Here is a 21,263-nt window from a genome sequence, read left to right on the forward strand (position 1 = left end):
ACAATTATCCTCCTTCTAATTACTGTGCTAAGCATAACCAAAAGCAAAATGCAGATTTAGAAAGAGACCCCTAGCTCTGCTGAGATAAATAAACTGAAAATACATCAACAGTCATAATACTTTATTTTTGTTTTAATTGTAAACAAACCTTGGTCAGTAACAGAGAAATTATTTTAAATTGGCAGTATTCAATCCCTTTTTCCTGCTCAAAAATTCAAAGCCCCTTGATAATTGCACTATTTATGACACAAGGTAATTAATCAGGGTCAAAATTCCAGTTCTGCTGGTACGAGAAAGATCCCTACAATTCCAGGTTAAGAACATCAAATTACAATAAACACTACATAAAGTGCATCAGGTACAGTGCAAAGAGGTCAGGAAGAAAGGCAGGTATGGAACTGATGGGTCTGCATGGCAAACTCCACTCTCAGTGCTCTCTGCAGCTGAAGGAACACAATCAGAACAGCAATGCAGATCTGGATACACACACAGAGTAAAATCTCCTCCCCATAATCAGAGATTTTAAAATGACTGAAGCCATAGGTAGTGTCACGTTTTAGGATTAGCCTGATGGAAAGCTAGGTCAGTCTGGCCAAGGAAACAAATGCTTTCATTAGTACTGCTCACTAATGAGATAATGCAAATCTGTGGTCAGGAGATTCTGAAAGCTGTATGTGGTCATTTCTGCTCTAGTGTGCAGAGCACCTCCAAAGAGAGGTGTTTGTGTCAGCTCTTGAAACCCTGAAGAAGATGGACCAAATCCTTTCCAACACCATGGAAGTCTGTTCTTTCATTATAGTGAGCTTGGGGATAGTGCAAAACTTACTTGACAGTCTCTATTTTATGTTCTAAAACTATTTACAATTACATTACACTTCAGAAAACCAGCTGTTTTTTTGATGTAAACTTTTTAATGAGAAAGTGAATTACTTTTCTTACTTCTTGTGCTGAAATACTTGTAAGCAGCAAACACAAACTCTTGTGAAATGCCATATGTTGTTCTTTTTTTGTTTTGAAGGTCTACTACTGTCTAGCACACTTCTGTCAGTTTCTCATGTCCCAATACTAGTTGCAGAGAAGCAGAATTCCTGAACACAGACATTACCCAAAAATTGCTGCTTTTTTAATAAAACCAATTAACCTAACACTTTCAGAGCAAAACCCGTCAATACAGGGCATGTCCAGTCTAGTATTCTATTGGGCTTGACAGGGACAAATTATCCTGGTAATAAATAAATACAACCCTATGTGACAGGGATACAGACCACCTGTTAAATTTTGCCACATCTTGCTCTATCCTTAATCTTTGCTATATCTGATGAAAAACTGTGGAAGTTTACTGTCAACTATTCAGTCATAAAGCTGCATCACAATGATTTACTGGGTATTACCATAGTAAAGAAAGAGGCACTATTTTAAAGGCTTATTTTCCCTTTGTACTCCCCTTACAGGATATGACTTGATTCATCTAGTTAGCACTAGCACAAGTGCCACATCTATGGCACACATCACACAGTGTGACTGGTAAGTACAAATCTGCCATAAAGAATCAGTTCCTACCTTTTCAACAAACTAAAAAAACCTGGATACATTGTGCTAGTGGGGGAGGGGGGATAAAAAAGAAGTAGCAACGATTTGTCTAAAGGCTTTAAAAAAAATCTCAGTTTTAGTCTTTGTACTCTCCAATCTTGAAAATTTTACAGGAAACATCACAAAAATTTTATACTCTAGGCTACATAGAGTTGATAAAATTTTTCTGTCCTCTCTACATATGTTTTCTGGATTAAAAATAAAACACGTATTATTAAACTCAGTGCTTTTCAAAAAATATCAACCCCTCCAAAAATTAAAAAACAAGAAAACCCAAAAACTAAAGCCGGAAACAAAAGTGCTCTCTTCCATACATCTAAAGCTTTGCCTGTTCAGTTTGAAACTTTCCCCCTCCCCCCATCAAAAAGAGAGCCAAAAAACACCCTGAGGTAGTGACTGTTTGTCAAAATACAGGACTGGCACTTGTAATTTAGTTCCCTTCCCTTCACCAGAGTTCCATTAGCAGCATCCATTTGCCACCCACATCAGTGATCAGAGCTCCATCGTACCGAGAGGCCGCCGAGCCGGACACCTTTGGCTGGCCTTGAAGCCTGCTCCTCCTCCAGCAGGACGGCGAGCGGCGGTCACTCATCACTTGCTGGCGCCCTGGGGCAGGCGGCTCCTGCCCTTGGGCTGGTGCAGGGCCAGCCACTGGGCACAGATGGCCTGCACGACGTGGTCGCCGCCGCTCTCGGCCAGCTGCCGCACGTGCTGCACCAGCTGCAGGGCGCGCGCCTTCTCCTGCCGCACCGACACCAGGTACGCCGAGCGCAGCTTGTTGCACAGCAGGTACGCCTGGATCTGAACACCACAGGCACTCAGCTTGGGCAGAGACATGCACAAACTGCACGAGCTTAAGCAAGGACTCACGGGAAAGACCAGCTCAGAAGAGTGTTGTAAGAGGTAGTAGCACCACATCACCAAACACAGCACGGCATGGAGCAGACCCCAGCGGAAAAGAGGGACAGACAGGTGCACTTTATTAAGTTGGTGTCTTGTACACACTCCTTTACTGTATGACCATGAAATTAGTATCAGGAATCCTATCTCATGCGTTAATTACAATATTATCATAGCAAAAAGTCTGAGTTTGTAATTTTCTTCCACTGCTGGTTCTAGAAAAACTGCCATCTTTGAGTGATAGATCTTACAAAAAAGCAGAATTAAAAGCCCATTTTTCAATCTGCCTACAACAGTGAGTGTCTCATTCAGAGCAGACAAAGGATTGTCACAAATCTTTAGATTTCATTCCCAGCTATGCCACTCAGGATCTACAACAATCCCCAAATGCTGAGTCACAGCTACTTCTATAAACCAGCATCTACAGCTCTCCAGTGGCTTGGCTGGCAGCTTTGAAAGCCAACAAAGAAATAAACTAGTTCAGGCTTCATTTCTTCTAAAAGAAAAAGTCCATCAAAGCTGGGGAAGTTTTATCATTTAACCATAGTATAATCCTGCTACAATAAACTGAAGTGGTCATCATTAGCTGTCTGTCATTACTAGAAACTTAACAGGCACCTATGTGAAAAGCTGAATAACAAAACCAACAAACCCACCAATGTGCCTTTCTGAAATACTTTTCCTGATACTCTGAGGGCTCTCAGGGAACTAATAGGGATAGTCCCAATTGGTACCTGCATGTCACAGCTTTACAGTCACAAACACCATGGCCTTGAGGAATTCACTGTGATTTCTACAACCTAGGAAGTAGCCTTCAAAAATCTTATTTGCATGAGGATCATCATCTTTGATGAGAAGACAGTGAAAAAGAGTGTGCAAGCTGCAGACCAAGACTGGGCAATTTAGCTCTTGCTCCTGTGCTTTTACTTACCTTGTTTTCATCACTGTCCATATCCTGAATCAGATTATCGAGATCCTATATCCAAAAAAGGGAAAAAGTGTTCAAATTTAAAGTAATATTAGTCTGCAAAACCTTACCACATCAGATCAAACCTCTGTGGACAGGCAGGGCTGCTGAGATCACAGTTTAGACTGTCCCAACTGTGAGATTTCCAGATGTAGAAAATACAAAAATGCCCCTAATCCCAAGTCTTCCCTTTACCCACAGCTTTTACTGCCTGCCATTTCTGCGGGAGTATCCCTAAAGAATGCTATGAAGTGTCTCATGGACATGGATTGTGCTCTCATCCCAGGAGTAATTCCTGACCCAAAGAGTGGACTGCATCCCCTAACCTAATTATTAGAACTAGCAGAGTGTATCTCCATCCTTCACTGGGATGGAAAAAACACTGTGGTAGGCAAAGGGAATCACAAAATTGGTTTCTATGGAGGCAGGAGGTTTCTACCTCCACACAACCTCTGCATTAGCCAGGGAAACCTCAAGGGAACACCTCCTGCTGCAATCAGCAGCATTTGACAGGATTTTGTGAAGCAAATGTTCTTTCCCTCCATGGGTATCCATTTGGGAAGTGCAGGAAGTGTGCTACTTGTGGTTTCCTCTCAGACTATCTTGTACAAGGCAAACCATGCACTCCCACCTTTAGGCTGTGCCTGTAGTCTGGAGCCATAACACCCAAAGGACTCACTAACAGAGCAGTACAGGCACCAGACTTCCCTGTAGCCTGTATTGTCTATATCCTTCTTACTTCAAAAGGGGCACAATGCAGGATAAAATTACCTCAGCAGGAATGTTTTTGAACTCATTTAGACAGTTTAGGATAATGTTATCCCCATCATTTTTTGCAGCCACTCCAGACTCATTGACACACTTCAGGAGCTGCTGGATCTCGCTGTACTTCTGCTGCTTCACCAGCTGCTTGGCCACTTTGCTGTATACTTCTGTAGCCTCCAGCTGGAAGTCCTAGAGATAGTTGGAACATCAGAGCAACACGTTGAATGCTCTCAGCAGGTTTTCTCACAGGGAGTCTGCACAACTGGACAAAATACCACACCACACTCTAAAAAGTCAAAGCTATTTCGGGAGACTCTGGTTTTCCACTCACCACTGCTCAGGATTGACTTTTTTTATAACTAGACTTGTGAAAATCAATCCTGCTTAAGAACAAGAGTGCTGTTACTGCCTTCTTTTCAGGAGTTGCAAAAAATCAGTTTTATTTCTTCTGACTAAAGATCTTTCCTAGATCCCTATGCATCCCTCCCTAACTTAGAATGTTCCCACTATATTTCTCCAGCCCCTCCACCAGCAGTCAACATTTGGATACCCCAAACAGGAGGCAACTGACCATTGTACACCATCCACATGAGGGAAGAGATGATAAAAGCTGTGAACTGATCCTGCAATGAGTAAGTAAAGAAAAAAAGGATGGAAATGGAAGTGATAGCAGCTGGACTCGCTGCTCCATTTTTACTGGAGGTAGTGGCTGCTGCTGCTGCTTAGAAGTGCTGTTTTTCTAATGCTCTCCATCTCCCTGCAAACAGGAGTTCTGCCTTGTACATTCATGAAAGGAGCAGGGCCTGCCACATTCATATATATTCTTCCAGTGTGCCACCTCTGTCCAAAGTCCCCTGCTCTACTGGGATTTTATGGATGAGAAACACTCAGAAGAGTTTAGAGGCTTATGAGCTATGCTGACTGATAATCACTCAATTTCTACCCAGACACAAGGAATAAGAGGTCCCCAGCCAGAGTTTCCAGTTAATTAATTTTGCTCTCAAATCAGGAGACTAGAACAGAGAGAGCCATGGCCTTATTTATTCACTGTCTTTGCATGACTGCCATGAACTGCAGAGCTACCACGTGAGAGGCCTCCATACACATCTCTGACTGTGGTTTGCCAGAGTTAAAACAATGAACAAGATGCACAGCAAAGGAAAAGCTGGATCCTTTGTAGGATCCAATTACTCTGGAAATGTCCTACTTAAACAGCATCTTAATTTCTTTACCAAGCTTTCACAAATACATGGACATGTAAGACTTAAACTTGAGACTTTCCTCTCAACAAGTTTTTTCTTTTGGTGGGATTAAAAAACATTTGGAGGGAAAAAAGGCTTTTGTTTAAATAATTGCTGCTTTCAGAAATTACTTAGCAATAATATTTCTGGTTATATCAAGTTTTTCCATACCTGGAGAACTCTAAATGCAATCCCAAACCCCTCCTCAATGTTTTTGCCTTCCAATATGACCTGAAAAAAGAGGCACAGACAAGTCTGGGAATGCACATTCCTTTTTCATTATGTACAACTAAATAATACTAATGCAAATCCAGATTTTGCCCAGAGGCCAAAAGAAAATGCATTACTTCAACAGAAAACAGCACCATCCCAAGAAGTACAGCAAATTATTGGGTCTGTGGTCACACACTGCTTCCCTGAGAGACATTAGGCAATTTACAGATGGAGATGAGCCAAAGTTAAGAATGGTTAGAATTACAGCATTATTTGCCTTGCTTCCAGACATAATGGGATGCACAGTCAAAATGAGATATTACTATTTGCATTTTGGATGTTCTGCCTCTGAAAATTTGAACTTTGAGGAGATAAGCTTCAAGTTCTCACTCGTTCTCTGCTACTTTGAGGAAAAACATGAATTTTTCAAAAATGATGGGTTGCATTCATGTGTAAGTAACCTGCCCATAAAAATACAAATCAAATCAACCATCAAATGCTTCAACCTGCATTAAAAGTTAGTATTGTTGATGAAAAATAGACATGTTTTTAAAATAGCAATTAGTACCTTGCAAGCAACATCCATTTTCATGTTGTTGTTTCCAAAGAGTGTGGGCAAGGAGGAATCTGTCATTTGAGAACCTCCTGAGCTCTCACACTGATGCAGGAACTTTGTTACTTCCATCTGCAGATCAACTGTATTGATGTGCCTAGAAAGTAAAAAAAAAAAAAAAAATCTGACTTTATTTTGTAATAGGGAAAATGCCAATTATTATTTATATGAACTGACTGATTTCTTCAATACCTTTCCAAAAAAGACACACTTATAAACAATTATTTTAGCTGATTTTGACTTTATACAGGTCTGCAGCAATACTACTTTTCAGACCTGTGCACTTAACATACATCACAAGCTGAAGTTGAGCAATTATTCACATTATTTCAAAGAAGTGAGCCAGAGAAACTGGATCCCCACATAAATATCTGTTCCTGCTTTTTCACCTCATCACACACATGCCCCTCCAGGTTTAAGGTAAGAGTCTAGCCTAAAATAGAGAAAGAAAACAGCCTCTAAGAAAACGAAGATATAAAACTCCAAGTACAAGGGAGATCTGGCTAAATTTACACTTTTGAATAAATTATATCTCACCTTATATCTGTATATAATTTATATTTTTAAATACAGGAATCCAGTTATCTCTGGCACCATAGCTTGTACATAGTGCAGTGTTTGGAATTAACCTCAGTGGACAGTGAAACACTACAAAGCTGCTTGCTTTTTGGAAAGGAAAAGAACAGAAGAAGAAAAAAAAACTTGTGGACTGATGTATAATTGTCTATGCACTGTTGGGTTCCTGTTTGTTTTATAAATTAAAGGAGGGTAGTCTGATAAACATACATATTTTTGATAGAAACAACTGCCCATCTCCTGGTTTGGACTGTTGGGGGAAAAAGCAATGAGAATCCTACACTTTTAACTATATCAAAGCAGATTTGGGTCAAGGACAACCAGTAAGTGTTAGCTAAAACAACTTAAATGAAAGGAATAAACATCCCAAAGTCCAAAACCTGAATTTCACCTCTCCTAAAACTTAGCTTCTTCTTTATAGATACCTTGACACATCTGTAGCAGACATTTTCTTCCGAAAAGTGAATGCCATTTTTTTCCTTCCTGAACTTCTTGAGACCTCCTGCAGATAGACTTTGAGATGGTCTTTGATCTTTAGAAGCCATGTCTGTTTTCCTCCAAGTTCAGTGTAAGACTTTGCTCCATGAGTGAAAAATCGAATGCAGGTCATGGCAGCACGGACGTGATCCTGGAAGAAATGCACTCTGCACTAAGAGGGACCACAGGACACCACCTTCAGCATCACTGTCTGCACTAAAGGGCTCACACAAAGCAGGCAATGCTCTGTTTTCTTTAATGCAATGTGCCAGATCCATGACATGGATCAGGTCAGCTTTAGTAAGGCTCACACCTTTTCTAAGACTGTAAAGAGGCAAAAATATACTTGTCTAGCATGCAGGTTTAGACCAAAGTAAATAACCAAAGGTCTGACAGTATTCAGCATTTCATTGAAAGAGATGGCACTGTCCCTCAACTTACCTTCATGAACTGTTGCAGTTCATACAGAATATGGTAATAGTTCTTTCTTTGCAAGTATTTGCAGGCTGCAATCAAGTAGACTCCCCAGCTTTCCAATCCTGGATCAATGGTTTCCAGCAAGTTCTCCAACATATGCAGTTTTCCACTTTCATAACTTGGAATGAAGATCCCTTCAATAAACACTTCTGATGGGGATTCCTACACAAACAGAAAGTAGATTGAAGCAAAGCCACTGTAGCTTATTTTGCTTATATAATATAAAGGAGTATTAAGTGAGAGATCATAAATTAATAAATAATTTAGATTGGAAGGGATTCCTGGGAGTTTTTTTTGTTCAAAACCCCACTCAAATAATGACTTCCAAGTTAGGTCATGCTGCTCTGGACCTGTCCAGTCAAGTTCTAAGAATGACAAAGTAGAGTGATTCAACAACCTCCCTGTGGCCTGGTCCCATGTCTAAATACATGCACCAAAAAAACCCCAAAACCAACCACAAACCTTTTTCTTTATAACCAGATGGAATTTCCCTTGCTCCCAATTGTATCTACTGTCTCTTATCTTTTTATTGGGCACATATAAGTATGGCTCCATTTTCACTATAATCACCCACTTGGTGGCTGAAAACAGCATACAGATCTCCTCTTGCCTTTTCTTCCAGGAGGAAAAAAACCTAGCTCTATCACTCTCCTCAAGTATCAGGTGTTTCAGTCCCTTTGGTGGCCTTCAGTTAGGCTTGTTTCACTCTGACAGTGTCTGTTTTATGCTTGGGAACCCAGAACTGGGCACAGCAGTTCAGATGAAACTTCCCAAGTAGTATCCTGAGGGAGATATTAACTTCCCTTGACCTCTTGACTGTCTTACAAATGCAGCCTCACATGTGCTTCTTTCCACAGGAATATTCATACGTGTCAACAGGGCCTCCACAAAAGTTTTAAAGGTTTGATATGAAATTTTTGAAATTTTTTTTGTATCTCCGAGTAAGATACAAAGGACAATGTCTGCACACAAAACATCTCCAAACAACCAACAGCAAAATGTTTAGTCAGAAGCTTAGTACCTTAAAGCTTTAGGGGAAGAAGCCCTCCTCTCTGGTTTGTATGACTACTACCAATTTCTTGTCCAAAACTTCCACATCAAATTGTGTGCTCTAGATTATTTCCTAAGTCTGCTACTTAAGAGGTTAAATTATATCACCTACATTGTAAAAATACACTATTTTTCTTTAAAAGCAGATTTAAACTGATGTAAAGGATACATTTAAAAGTAATTCAATATGCAGATGACTATAAGAGCTTAGAATGACTGATGGTACAATAAGAAGGCAGAGTGGATAAGGCAACTTAATTTTCTATTAACAAACCTTATAGCCAGATAAAGGTAATGGAAGTTTCAAGTTTACATTCTCAATAAGAGTTATTTCAAATAATTAAAAAAAAAAAAATCAGTAATTCAAACACAAGCACAGCAACTTAGAAAAGGAAACAAAGAAACCACCACACTCTCACAAGCTGGTGAGATATAAATGGATTCACATCTCCTAAGAAGGACCCTTAATATCTCAGTAAGAGCCTGGAATAATTTCTAGATTTAATTGTAGTTTAGCACCAATAGAACTGTTTACTCCAGAGATACTTAAGTCCTCTTACATTACACAGTTTCCTTAAGGGAGAGCTGGAAACCACATTTTGGGTTCCCTAGACTTCTGTCCTCTGCATTCCTTTATATTCTTAATAGTTATAGAAGTGCAAACATAGATGAACTCTATGACAACAGTCCCAGGTTTTCCACATCATAGAAAAAAATAGAAATAGAAATGCAGGACCTCTATACAAGAACCAAAACTGCACCTTCTCTTCTATAGATCTGTAAAGATTAATCAGTGTTTCACTGTCTCACTGAATTCCTGTCAGTCATTGGATAGTTTGTGTAACAGCATCTCAGGACCTCAGCAAACTCCTGTGCAGAAAACCACCCAGACACTGCATGATGCTCATTGCTGTTTTGTGAATTTCAGTTTCAGTGATGAAAACTGAGTTACTCACCTTATTTAACAAGTGAAGCAGTGCTTCTCTCATACAGTCATGCCTCATGTAGAAGCTTATTATTGCCAGATTAGTGCCATAACTATGTAAATAGAACAAGCACTCCTGATAATAGCTGTTGTGTTGAATCTTCCCCTCACACATCATCTCCAGAGACAGACTTCTTGTTCTCAGTGTTGCTTCAAGTTCCCTCAATGTGGCAAAGTAATCATCATCCTGCCATTAACACAGAGAACCAATAAGTGATCAGCAAGAGAAATCCTTCTTTTCAGATAGGTCATGTCATTTAGCCCTGAATCATTTCTGTTACTCTTGTTTTTAACACAGGTATTGCTTCAGAGGAGTGAGAATCCAGCAATGCTTTTTATAAACACTAGACTGGAACCCTGTTATCAACAGATGTGCTGAATGTTGTTGTACCCAGCATAGCTGTTTCCAAGGACAGGTAGAAGGCTTATTTTAAAAAAATTCCAGTGTCACAGCTACTTCAACAATGCAGTTCAAATTTTATTTTATTCTCCTAAAATATGTATTTGGTCCTTCATCATCATGATTCTGCAACTATTTAGTATAAAAAGTAATTTTATGGTACCTAATCAGAATTCCAAACCATTTAATAGTGGCTTTTGATGAGAAGAGTGAGAAAGCATTTGAAAGTCTTTGAATTTCTGTCAAGTTACTAGAGTTTCAGCAGAAAAACTGCATCACTGCAGCATCATAAAATACTGCTGGGGTTGAGTTCAGCTTCCTTAGACCATAGTAATAGTACATTATCCAGTACACACATCCACAAAGTATATCCCCAATTGCTATAAAATCCTATGATCTGGTTCTCAGGCACCACTTTATTGTGATGAAACAGCTAAAAAATTTCTCATGACAAAGAAGGAAAATAAACACCCCAACACCTGCTATTGTAACATGTACTTCTGTAAGATGTGTACTACTTGGCTTTGCCATAGTCCCTCAGAGCAGACAGAAGATTCTTACTGTGATGAGTACTGGCTTCACTGTGGACTCCAGGTACTGAATCACATCCTGGACCAGCCTTGAGCCATGGTTCAGCTGGTTTAGATCCATGGGTGGCTTTAAACATCGATTAAACTTCTCTCTTGCTGAAGCTAAATTTCCAGCTTTAAGGCAAGCCATACCCCAGGCATGCCATGCTCCACCTGGATCCAATCCAGATTTTGTAGAAACCTAAATTCAAAATCATTTGTTGATATTACAACACAGTCCCAGTATAGCAAATAGGAAGAATGGCTTATCACATAGTCTGTGATTCTGACCTTTTCCATCCCAGAGCACTTTCCATTAAAAACAAACAATTAAAAAAATAAAAAGAAAAACCCCTGCTGATTATTTACTTATTTATTGACACAAAAGACCAACTAACAAAACTCCCATGATCTCCAAATGTGGAGGCTATTTTTTACTTGTATAAGTTTAAACTACTGTTTAGCTGGGAAATTTCAGTTCATGAGTTCTAAACCAGGACATTTTCACATCTGCTTTTCTAAAGCAGATGATTTTTACAGAGCAGAATTAATCAGATTTGTGGTTTCAAAAAAAGCAAGAGAAGATGCTTAATGAACTGCCAAGAATTTTTTTACTTCACACAACTTTGCTGGTAAATTTTATTCTTGATTTTCTTTAGTAGACCTAAAGCTCTTTTATAGCTATCCTTAAACAAAAACTATCTCTACTCAAATAGGTCATCTATTCTTGCTGGTTATTATTGATTAACAAATCTTAATACTATTTGTAGTATCATAATCCTGTATTTAACAAAGTGCAGTGCCAAAAAAGAGAGGCTTATAAAATCCTGGGAGCAGGATTAGATGATGATAAACCACTTCAGATGAGCTCTGATGTATAGATTTGCCAACATTGCTGATTTCCAAGTAAATGGTTGGGAAAGGTGCATTACCACTGTCTGCTCTCAGATTACAGACAAACAGAATCTAACATTTAAGCTTCAGATAAAGTCCTGCCACAAAGGGTATCTCACCCCTTCTATTGGCTGCAAGATTCCTCCATTTAATGAATTCCTTGCAGTTAGTCCATTCCAATATTAACTGTAGCAGGAAACATGATCACTTTTCCTTCCCTTCTGCAGCCTGCTCTACAGCAGGACTTTTCCATCTCAGAAAATTATTCCTTGCATGTTTAGAAAATTAATCTCAGTTTGTAACTGTTTAAATATTGTCCATTTCATACATCACATCCATCTGAACTCAGGAGGGAGGAAAACAAAAGCCACTAAAGAAGAATTAACACTGACATCCCTCCACCAGCATTACCTCTATAGCTAGTTCATAGTACTCTGCTTCCAAAAGCTGATTTCTCAATCTTGTTACTGCTGCTGGGAGAAGGATCTGATCCAAAGATGGCACTGGACGGTAGGCAGCAGCAACCAAAATATTCAACACATCCACTTTGCTGATGTAGCTAGAAGTTAAACAAATACATATCCTTTCACTATTAAAGTACATTAAAGAACTTTATGTCAAAGACAACTCTTAGGACAGTGGTTTCTAACCACCAGTACACCAGGTTTCTCTATCCACCATACTATCCCTGTCAGAATATTTGTTATTGTTTGGGGTTTCTTTGCCATGTTCAGTGTAACAGGCTGACTGAAGACACCAGCTATGTCTCACCAAATCAAAACAGTACAGGTGAAATTTATACATCACACCTGCCACCTCAAGCTCTGTAGGACAAAATGTGAAGGATGTCTCAGGAAGGACAGGTTCAAAAGCCTGTATTAAAATACAGATTGAAAGCAGATACACAATATCAGAAGTAAAATTATAAACCCATCTTTGTGAATAATTTCTTCCTAGTCAGAAAATTCTCTCAGCAATGTTAAGTAATCGTACTGCTTGACCTTCTCCTATTTGAACTTCCACATTATTCCTGCATTATGAACTTCTCATTTAAACTGGTCCACAGTACAAACACAAAACAACCCTTCCACCTCCACTCCTCAATGAGAAAGTTAATGCTCTTGACAGTAACACAATACATCCTAGTGAAAATCTGATTAAGTCACCTGTCACAGAGAGCTAGGTCCTGGCTCCTTCCAGCTTTTACAAACATCATTTTAGCACTGAAGAGCAGTTGCTTCATGATGTCCATGAGGAGTCCAGCATCCACCTCAGGATTAGTGAGCCCTTGGGACAACTTGCAGCAGTGTTCTATCAGTTGGTGGCCACACACTATGCTGTCACTGTGCAGGCTAAGGATGGCAATACACAAGGAAGAGCTGGGAGCCTGACAATTTGAGGAAAGACAGACAAATATAAGTATTGAGGTAGTTCTCCAGTGAACTGCTTATATTGGACTCTCTCCTGACCTCACCTGTTCATAATAAAATTCACTGCGTACTATTTCATTCTCCTCTTCATTCAGGGAAAAAATCCATTCAAGATCAGTTGCCTTGGGTATCCGTACCACTGTGGAATAGTCATTATTAGAAGTTTCTACAGCAGAAAAGAAAACACCAGGTAAAATCATTGCACAAGAAGCAACCAACCCAGCTAAGGACACATAATGCAGAACATTCCTATCTCTTTTCAAAAAACTGTCCTTTATAATCCTCTCATTGTGCCATTTCCTGCCAGCATCACATGCCCAGCACAGATCACAGAAACATTTCCTTCCCTCAGCAGGCTGCCAAATTGTACCTAAACTTACTATCACTGTTACTAAAAACTGGTTCCAGTAATGTATTTTCAAATGGTTTTTTTACTCTTATGCTACTGGGCATCAGGCACAGTAGCCTTGTCTCTGTAGCCTTCCCTCAGGCAAATTATTAAATATTTCTGAGCAGGAAGGACTGGAAATATGAGAGCTGTGGGTTTCAGCTCAAAGGGGAAAATAAAAAAGCAATTGTAAAAGAAAGGGTAAATTGGCTTAACCACCTATATGTACTTTTCAAAATTCAGGTGATTTGGCTATAGAGTTCATGAGTTTTAAGCCAAAAGATTTTAAGATGACCTAACTCCTAACATTAAATTTTCTTATAAAATAGTACTGTAGAAAATTGGAATTCTGACCAAATGATTCAAGATACATAATTTCTGTGAAAAGTAGTTTTCTCCAGATCAAGGAAATACTTGTTTTGAAACTTGTAACTCAGAATAGTTGTAAATCAAACTCTGGCTGAGTGTAGCTGAGAACACACAAGCCCTCTGATGCTCAAGTTTGTGATTGTGGTTCCAAAAAAAAAAAACAACAAAAAAAACAATAGCCAATCTCACAATGCCAAGAAATGGAGAATAATGTTTGGAAGTCTCAAAATGTATTGATTTAGAATTCACATCCCTTTTTAGAGTTTTGAGTAAGTCTAAAATTGTAGGGTGAATTTAAAAAAACCCAAAGCAACCAAACCAAACCCCAACATTCCCCTTGCATTTTCCAAGTTGAACTGGAAATTAAACTGGCAAAAACAAACTACACTAGAAAATATTTGATAAGGCTTCTTCACAGTCCCACCAGATAACTTAGAAAAGCAAAAATAAAACTCTTTCCCTCTTAAATCTGAGGATTTCCACATTGTCCTTATCCACTCTTATTGAATGGATAAGGAATGATGAATAGGTCAAATGATGTGTAGCAATGCTACACAAAAGCTAAATTTCAGCTGTTTCAGTCATGAAACAAAGGTAGCAGTAGAACAAACTTCCATCAGCAGCAGGAGAAAAAATTCTCAAATAGCCTAGCATACTTAAAAAAATAACAAATAAGGAAGAATATTATTTGCTTTGTTATTACACAAATGCAAATTTTGCACCATGTTTCATGCTACTGTTAAAAGCACTTCAAGTAACTGTGTCGTCTTCTGACAGAATGTCACATCAGTGTAGGAAAATTTTGCACCAAAACCAATAAATGCCTCCTGAGGAAAAACTGCAGAGAAAAAGTCAATTAAATTTTGCTACTATTCCTGAAGCTTAATATTGTAATTTGGAAATTGAGGCACAAAATGCAGTTACTATTTTCACACAACCAACACAGGAGATGGAATTCAGGACACAACCATGAGAGGGGCCTCATGCTGTGCTACCTCCAGGCAGTATGGGATATCAAACAACACAGCACACTGCAGTGGTGCTCAGCATTGTATTGTCATGGTTTATAAAAAGAGGATCCCTCAGCACTGCTCTGTAGTGAGCTGATTAATTCCTACCCACACCACTGCCTCTCACTGACTGTTTCTAGAATGGAAAGTGGATTCTCCAACTTTTTCAGTTTTTTTCTTTAAAACCCATCCAGTACATTCAATATTGGCTCAGATAACTCTCCTAATTCTCAGTTTCCATTAATGGAAGTTTGAAATGCTCCATTTTAACCTGCACATGCAAAAACCACCAGTGATACTTTGGAACTGAAGTTTTGATCACCCTTTAGCTGTACCTACTAGCTTCCAGTATCAGCTTCCAGTATCTAACTGCTAATCAGACACTTTAGAAAATTAAGGTTTAACATTACTCCATTCCTTACCTTCCACTAGGTCCTGATCTTCTTTTCTGCTGTAATAAAATAACAGAAAGAGGCATCATGCCTACTCCAGCACACATGGTTTTAAGGCAGACATCATTATGGCTAGCCTCCTCAGAACACTGTTCTGTAAAAATCTAACACCTATCTTTACCTGTCCTTTTCAACACACTGCCCTGCCCCTAATCCCTTCTGTTTGGAAATCTAAGATTCTGCCTCTGTATTGGTGTATTTCAAATGCACTAAGTGGCTCTTATGACCTCCAATAGGAACAGAACTGATTACACATACCAGAAAAAAGCAGACTCTGAGAACAAGAACTGCCCAGTGTCAGGACATATCAGAGCTAAAATGAAGCCTTTGGTATTCAAGTCTCTGTCCTTAAGATTTAGTTGGGTTTAATATCCAAACAGGTTGAGTATAAAAATACCCAGACAATTAATTAAAACCTGGCAGGAGGCATTCAAGCACTGTGTTGAGCCCTGCTAGCCTAATCTGGCAATGTAAGCAACCACTCTGACACAAAGTACTCAGCTGCAAGTGACTGCTTGTTTTTTCACAGGTTCTCCTTCAGATCTGCACAGATTGCTCTTTTCCTAGGAAGCTTGCTGATACTGGCATAGTGGATACTGTTATTTGCAGGCTCGATAGAAAAGGGGAAATGCATCTGGAAGCATGGCTGGAAGGGGTAAATCTTGCTCTCTGTGATCCTGTCAAGCCTGCTCAAGGTCACAGAGAATAAAACTCTTCAGCTGTACTTTTCACCAGCTGGCCTGTGTAGATACAATGAATTTCAGTCTGATTCTCAGCTGAAAGCAATCACATCATGAAAATCTGTCATCACATATGTCCCTTTATTGAAGGCAGTTTCAAAGCCTCTCCAATCAGAAACTTGCTTTTTAATTCCCAAGGGTTCAGGGAGCCATAATCAAGGGATTATGGAATGACTAAAACACTGATACGTACAGCAGAGCTAGTCAACATGCAATGTTAATCCAGAAGCTAAGTATACTGCAAGGAACTGTGTCACAATTTCTAACAATTTGTGCTATGTTTTGCATCAAAGCATTCAATTCTTAGGTTAGTGATTAATTGATGCTTAAAGAATTATTGATACTTAAAAAATTAAAGAATTTGTTGCCTGGCCCTCCAATGTTCTTTCCAATGCAAAAAGTAAAGTGAGGCACAAAGAACATTCTCACACCTAGCAAACCCGAAAATCCCAACAGCTGGAGGCCAAACAGCTGATGTTACATTTCCCAGATAAATCCAAATGCCTATGCTTCTCTCATCCCCTTCATGCACTCTGCTGAAAATTGAGCAGAACTGGGACAGAAGGACTTACATGCTTGTGTCGTGCACCAAGCCAGGCATGTTTTCTCTGTTGTAGTAGCTATAGCATTGATCACATACACGAGACAGATTTTCTCTGCAAGCTTCTATTTCCATTTTCTTGGTGGAGCAAGAGCTGCACACCAGCCTGCCACAGCGCCTGCAGTGATGGCGCCTGTTAAACTAAGCAAAAGAGTCACAGATGAGCCACAAGGAGAATTTACTCAAGCCCCCTCCTGTGTCCCTCTCCACTTGTGAGTAAACTTATTCCATTTGAAGAGGAGAACCACCATGCAGGATAGGGCTTCTCAGAATTACACAATGATTGATTCTTCCTGTTAAAACCCTTTTTTGAAGAAAACATAGCAAAGAAAAAAAAAAAAAAATCAACCCCCAAAGCCACAGGCCAGTATTTAAAATATGTTTGCAGTGCCTTGGGCTTTCCACTACTTAAATTATCCCAGTTTTGATCACAAACTAATTAGATAATATCCTGGAAAAGTTAAAAGCTCTAGACTGTTTTTCTGATACCATTGTAGAAATTTCCAAATTCAAAAGCAACAGATACTTTTGAGAAAACAGTACTGTTTCTAAGCAGCAGAAGATAACAGACTGCCAGCACACCTGCAAAATTAAAAAATAATGTTCTCCCTTAGAGCACCAATGCAGTTGCTCATGTACTCTGTGAAACAATAGTTTTTAGACCAGCGTAACCAACAGGAAAGATTTAATTTTCTATACTTGTAATCTGAATCATACAATCGTTATGTCATTTCTTGCCAGCAGAGTCAACTAGACAGCCTTTTGGAATATTAATACTGCTGTTGTTTTTGAGATCACATAGCCATCTTCTCTCTGATAACCAGATTTCCTCTTTAAGCTCTATCACTTCACAGAACTCTAAAAGGAGCTAACTGTTGCCAGTCTCCTCAACTACTCTAAACAGAAACCAATGGTTAAATATCAAAGGACTGGCAATCTTGTTGGGCCCCTGGTGATGCAGACAAACCTGCTAAAGTAGCACAGGTCTTTCAGGAAAGGTCTATGAGGAAGTGCTCATATTAAGGTCACAGTTTTAGGAATGTCTCTACTTCAGTTTTGCTTCTTACCATAGTGAAGCGTTCAGTTTTGCAAACCATACATATTGTTTCTGTGTCATCAGGTATCCACTGCTGCTTTGGTGGTGGCTTCTCAGGAGGCACAAATTCTTGAGGGAACAAGTTCTGCTGCAGACTTCTGTCTCTGGGACTTGCAGATATGGTTATACCTGAAAATAAGCCAGGCCAAGAAAAACACGGAGTGGGATTTATTCTGTTTAATAGACTCTCAAGTACCAGAAAACACTATAGATTCAAAGAGGCTGTAAGATCTTTCTGCCTCACATGGTGACTACTACCATTATCTTTCAGCTAGGCATGGCAGAACAACATTTTATAAGGAATATACATGCCTTAAACTAGGACTGATGTCAATCCTGACAAGCAAGAAAATGTACTTATTAAGAGACCTGTACAACAATTAGAGAGGTATAAGACAGCGTGTCAACATCTGTTCTTGTATCACAAGCAGGGACTTGGGGAAGAAAGAAAAAAAAATATCATGGTCACTGGATACCAAAAAGCAGTACAGCAAAAAACAGAATCTTAAATATATCCAGTATTGACATTCCTGAAGACTGGGAGTTTCCTTTGTTATCTCAAGAGAGATAACTTCATTGAATGAAGTTTACAGTATTAGATAGGCTTGTAGTTTACACATGTGACTCAGTTACACAGCAGGCTAATTAAAAAGTTCAACATGCCACTGCAGCCCTGCAAGCCACCTTCTGTGTACATGCATATTAAACTAAAGAAGAACAAAAATCTACATTTCACTAAAGCTAACTAATTTTCATTCAAGTAGATAACCAGATTGCAAACAAACATTAAAGGACCATGCATTCGATTTTTTTAACAAGACAGAGATATTAGGCTGATCATTATAAGAAACTTTAGAGCTACACAGCCCAATGCAAAATACTGATGTCACTTCATGTAAGCAAGAAGAATCTTCAGGTCAGGATACAGAAGCAGGAAATAGTTCTGACATCCTAAACAGTAAATCAGGATATCATTCTGCAGTTCTAGTCCAGGCCCAGCACTTGCTAAGAATCATCATCCTTGGAGGCCTGAGGATATTTTGTCTTCCCTAAGCACACACAGACTGTGCATCTCTTGCATGACTTGCTAAACAGAACAGTTTCTGGTTGTTTCTTAGCTACATATATTCTCCTGTTGTTCTGGCTTAAATTACCTAGTTTCCACATTTTTCTGTCTGAGGACTGTGAGGGGAGCCTCTCAGACAATACAAGGTGTGCTATTTTCCTCAGGTCACAACAGGGATCTTAGGGAAAAAAAAATTCAAAGACCATAGAATGGCATACCCAGTGAACCAACTGGGATAAAACAGCTGGGAGGGCCTGATCTCCACTGGAGAATGGGTTGGGCACTGGCCAGCAGGTGGTGGGCAATTGTATCATACAGCATTTGTTTTTTCTTGGGTTTTGCTCTTATTTTCTATTTTTCTTATCTCCCTTTTCATCATCATCATTACCATATTCTACTTCAGTTCAGTTACTAAACTGTCCTTACCTCAACCCATAGATTTTACCCTTTTCCAAATCTCCTCTACAACCCACATGTGAAGGGGTTGGTAGGGGAATGATCAAGCAGCTGTGGTTGCTGCTGAGGTTAAACCCCAACAGTCACCAAGGTCTTAACCTTACCAGTAGAGCTGACAGAAGATACTTCTGATGATCCTGATTTGGACGATGCTTCACACTCTAATACCTGACTGAGACTTTCTTGAATACGTATCAGAGAATCTAGGAAAAAGAGAAGAAAGGGGGGAAAAAAATCAGAGGACAATACTGGTCAATACAACTGCTTTCAAGAAGATTAGAGAAATCCATTCACAGGGGTATGTAAGAAGGTCAGCACAAAACAGGGCAAATTAGTCCACAGCAATTAATGCAAAACTGTATAAAATTCAATTACCTAAAAAACAAAGAAAGAGATCCTTATCAAAGCAAGGGAATAATGACAGCTATAGGAACAATATACCAAAGATATGAAAACAATTGATTAATTGTTGATTGATTGAACAAGATGGTCATGGCAAATACTAAATGCTTCACATTGCAGTGGAAGGAACATGCATACTTGTAAAACTACAGATCATTTGGCAGGAAGAGATAGATTAGGTCTGATGCTTTTATGTTAGCAAGAGCTGCATCTTTAAATCATAAAACAAAGTCAACTCTTGGAAACTGGCATAATGCAAATTGGTACCATATCAGCAGGTATAAACAGATACAGATAGGTACAGAACCATACATTTTTAATACAGTGGCACAAAAGCACTGGAGTGGATCTGCAGCACCCTCTGCTGTTCCAGTTCGAAAACCTTAAGGAAGGTTTTTTTAAAGTGCATGAGACTCAAAAACAACATGGATGAGAAGGAACTGGCAAACCAGAAAGAAGAACCGTAACAAGACTGCTCAACAGAACTACCAGTCTAGAAGCTTTCAATATGAAAAATGAACAGGACTCTGGTAGGAAGATATACTACAGAAGACTAAATCTCCATTCTACTTGAGGGAAGATGTAGCTGGCTGCAGGCTTTAGAAGTGCTTGCGCATTAAACAGGAATAGAATAAAACTGACTAGTATTATACAAGAAAATAAACCTCAATAAGGAACAACAGAGAAAAGGCTGAGAAACTTTGGGAGCTATTGATCCTTGAAAACATCTATTTACAAGAAAGGCAAAGACTTTAAAAATATGTTCTGGGCTAGAGGAAGACTGAAGGCATACATCTAAAAAAATGTTATGGCACGATTGCTGAAATTATTCTGGGAGGATTTTGGCGTTTCTTTCCCAAATGAAAAACAGCATTCTGATAGATAGTTACCTGATCTCTTTTCTTTTAATGTGAAAGGGAAGTTGAGAGCCTTTTCTGCATACTTTGAAAGCAAACTGTCAATGTCCTCCACAGTAAAACCGATTTCCTGCCCAGCTAAGAGCTGGTGCAGTGTCTGCACAGCTGAAGCTGCCCAGTCCACCTTCATATTCATGAGGAGCTGTTCCAGCATGAGCAGTGGCCTTGAGGAGAGGTGGGCGTAGTTAACACGGGAGAGCTCAGGCAGAGTCAGCAGCACCTGAGACACAAGGAAAAAAGGTATCATAAAATCACACACTTTTCAATCTGTGTTTCTGTGAGATTAAAGACAGGAAACTACAGCAGTAACTTATGCAGAGAATGGGATGACATGTGGAGGTCAAAAAAGGAAGTGAGACTTCTCAAAATCCTACTTCCGTTACAGAATTACTGAGAGGATTTGCAGAATCACTTAGCTTCCACTTTCCATTCTATAAAACATTGCCTCATTTCAGGAGATATGGAAGAGTAGAAAATCTTTTGTGCCCCTGTGACAAGTATGCTGTAGCAGAGTACAGCACATTCTCTTATTAAAAGAAATTTATAAAAGGTATATTAGCCCAATCCTTAACCTGTTAATCATTTGAGAAAATGTTAAGATGAGAAAGTAAAAGCAATT

The 21,263-nt window shown here is 39.2% G+C and overlaps 1 protein-coding gene across 15 annotated transcripts in view; it reads right to left on the reverse strand.

Annotated features, from left to right (window-relative positions):
* Positions 1-1,080: 1,080 nt before the first annotated feature.
* The window catches only part of ZFYVE26 (zinc finger FYVE-type containing 26), a 46,609-nt gene continuing 26,426 nt past the window's right edge, over positions 1,081-21,263 (reverse strand). For 8 of the 15 annotated variants that reach the window (XM_079309887.1, XM_079309890.1, XM_079309884.1 and 5 more), the window contains 17 exons: positions 20,618-20,864; positions 19,430-19,528; positions 17,775-17,932; positions 16,679-16,848; positions 15,337-15,365; positions 13,192-13,313; positions 12,884-13,104; positions 12,129-12,276; positions 10,816-11,025; positions 9,826-10,041; positions 7,784-7,981; positions 7,291-7,493; positions 6,245-6,386; positions 5,635-5,694; positions 4,229-4,411; positions 3,422-3,466; positions 1,081-2,391 (listed from right to left, as the gene is read on the reverse strand). In XM_079309887.1, coding sequence (XP_079166013.1) covers positions 2,182-2,391; positions 3,422-3,466; positions 4,229-4,411; positions 5,635-5,694; positions 6,245-6,386; positions 7,291-7,493; positions 7,784-7,981; positions 9,826-10,041; positions 10,816-11,025; positions 12,129-12,276; positions 12,884-13,104; positions 13,192-13,313; positions 15,337-15,365; positions 16,679-16,848; positions 17,775-17,932; positions 19,430-19,528; positions 20,618-20,864 — 2,661 coding nt within the window. In that variant the 3' untranslated portion in view covers positions 1,081-2,181. Of the gene's footprint in view, positions 2,392-3,421; positions 3,467-4,228; positions 4,412-5,634; positions 5,695-6,244; positions 6,387-7,290; positions 7,494-7,783; positions 7,982-9,825; positions 10,042-10,815; positions 11,026-12,128; positions 12,277-12,883; positions 13,105-13,191; positions 13,314-15,336; positions 15,366-16,678; positions 16,849-17,774; positions 17,933-19,429; positions 19,529-20,617; positions 20,865-21,263 lie in introns of those variants that run through there. The other 7 variants (XM_079309891.1, XM_079309888.1, XM_079309893.1 and 4 more) reach the window with 6 other exon arrangements.

Source organism: Erithacus rubecula (assembly GCF_903797595.1).
Source record: "Erithacus rubecula genome assembly, chromosome: 6".
Taxonomy (NCBI): Eukaryota; Metazoa; Chordata; class Aves; order Passeriformes; family Muscicapidae; genus Erithacus; species Erithacus rubecula.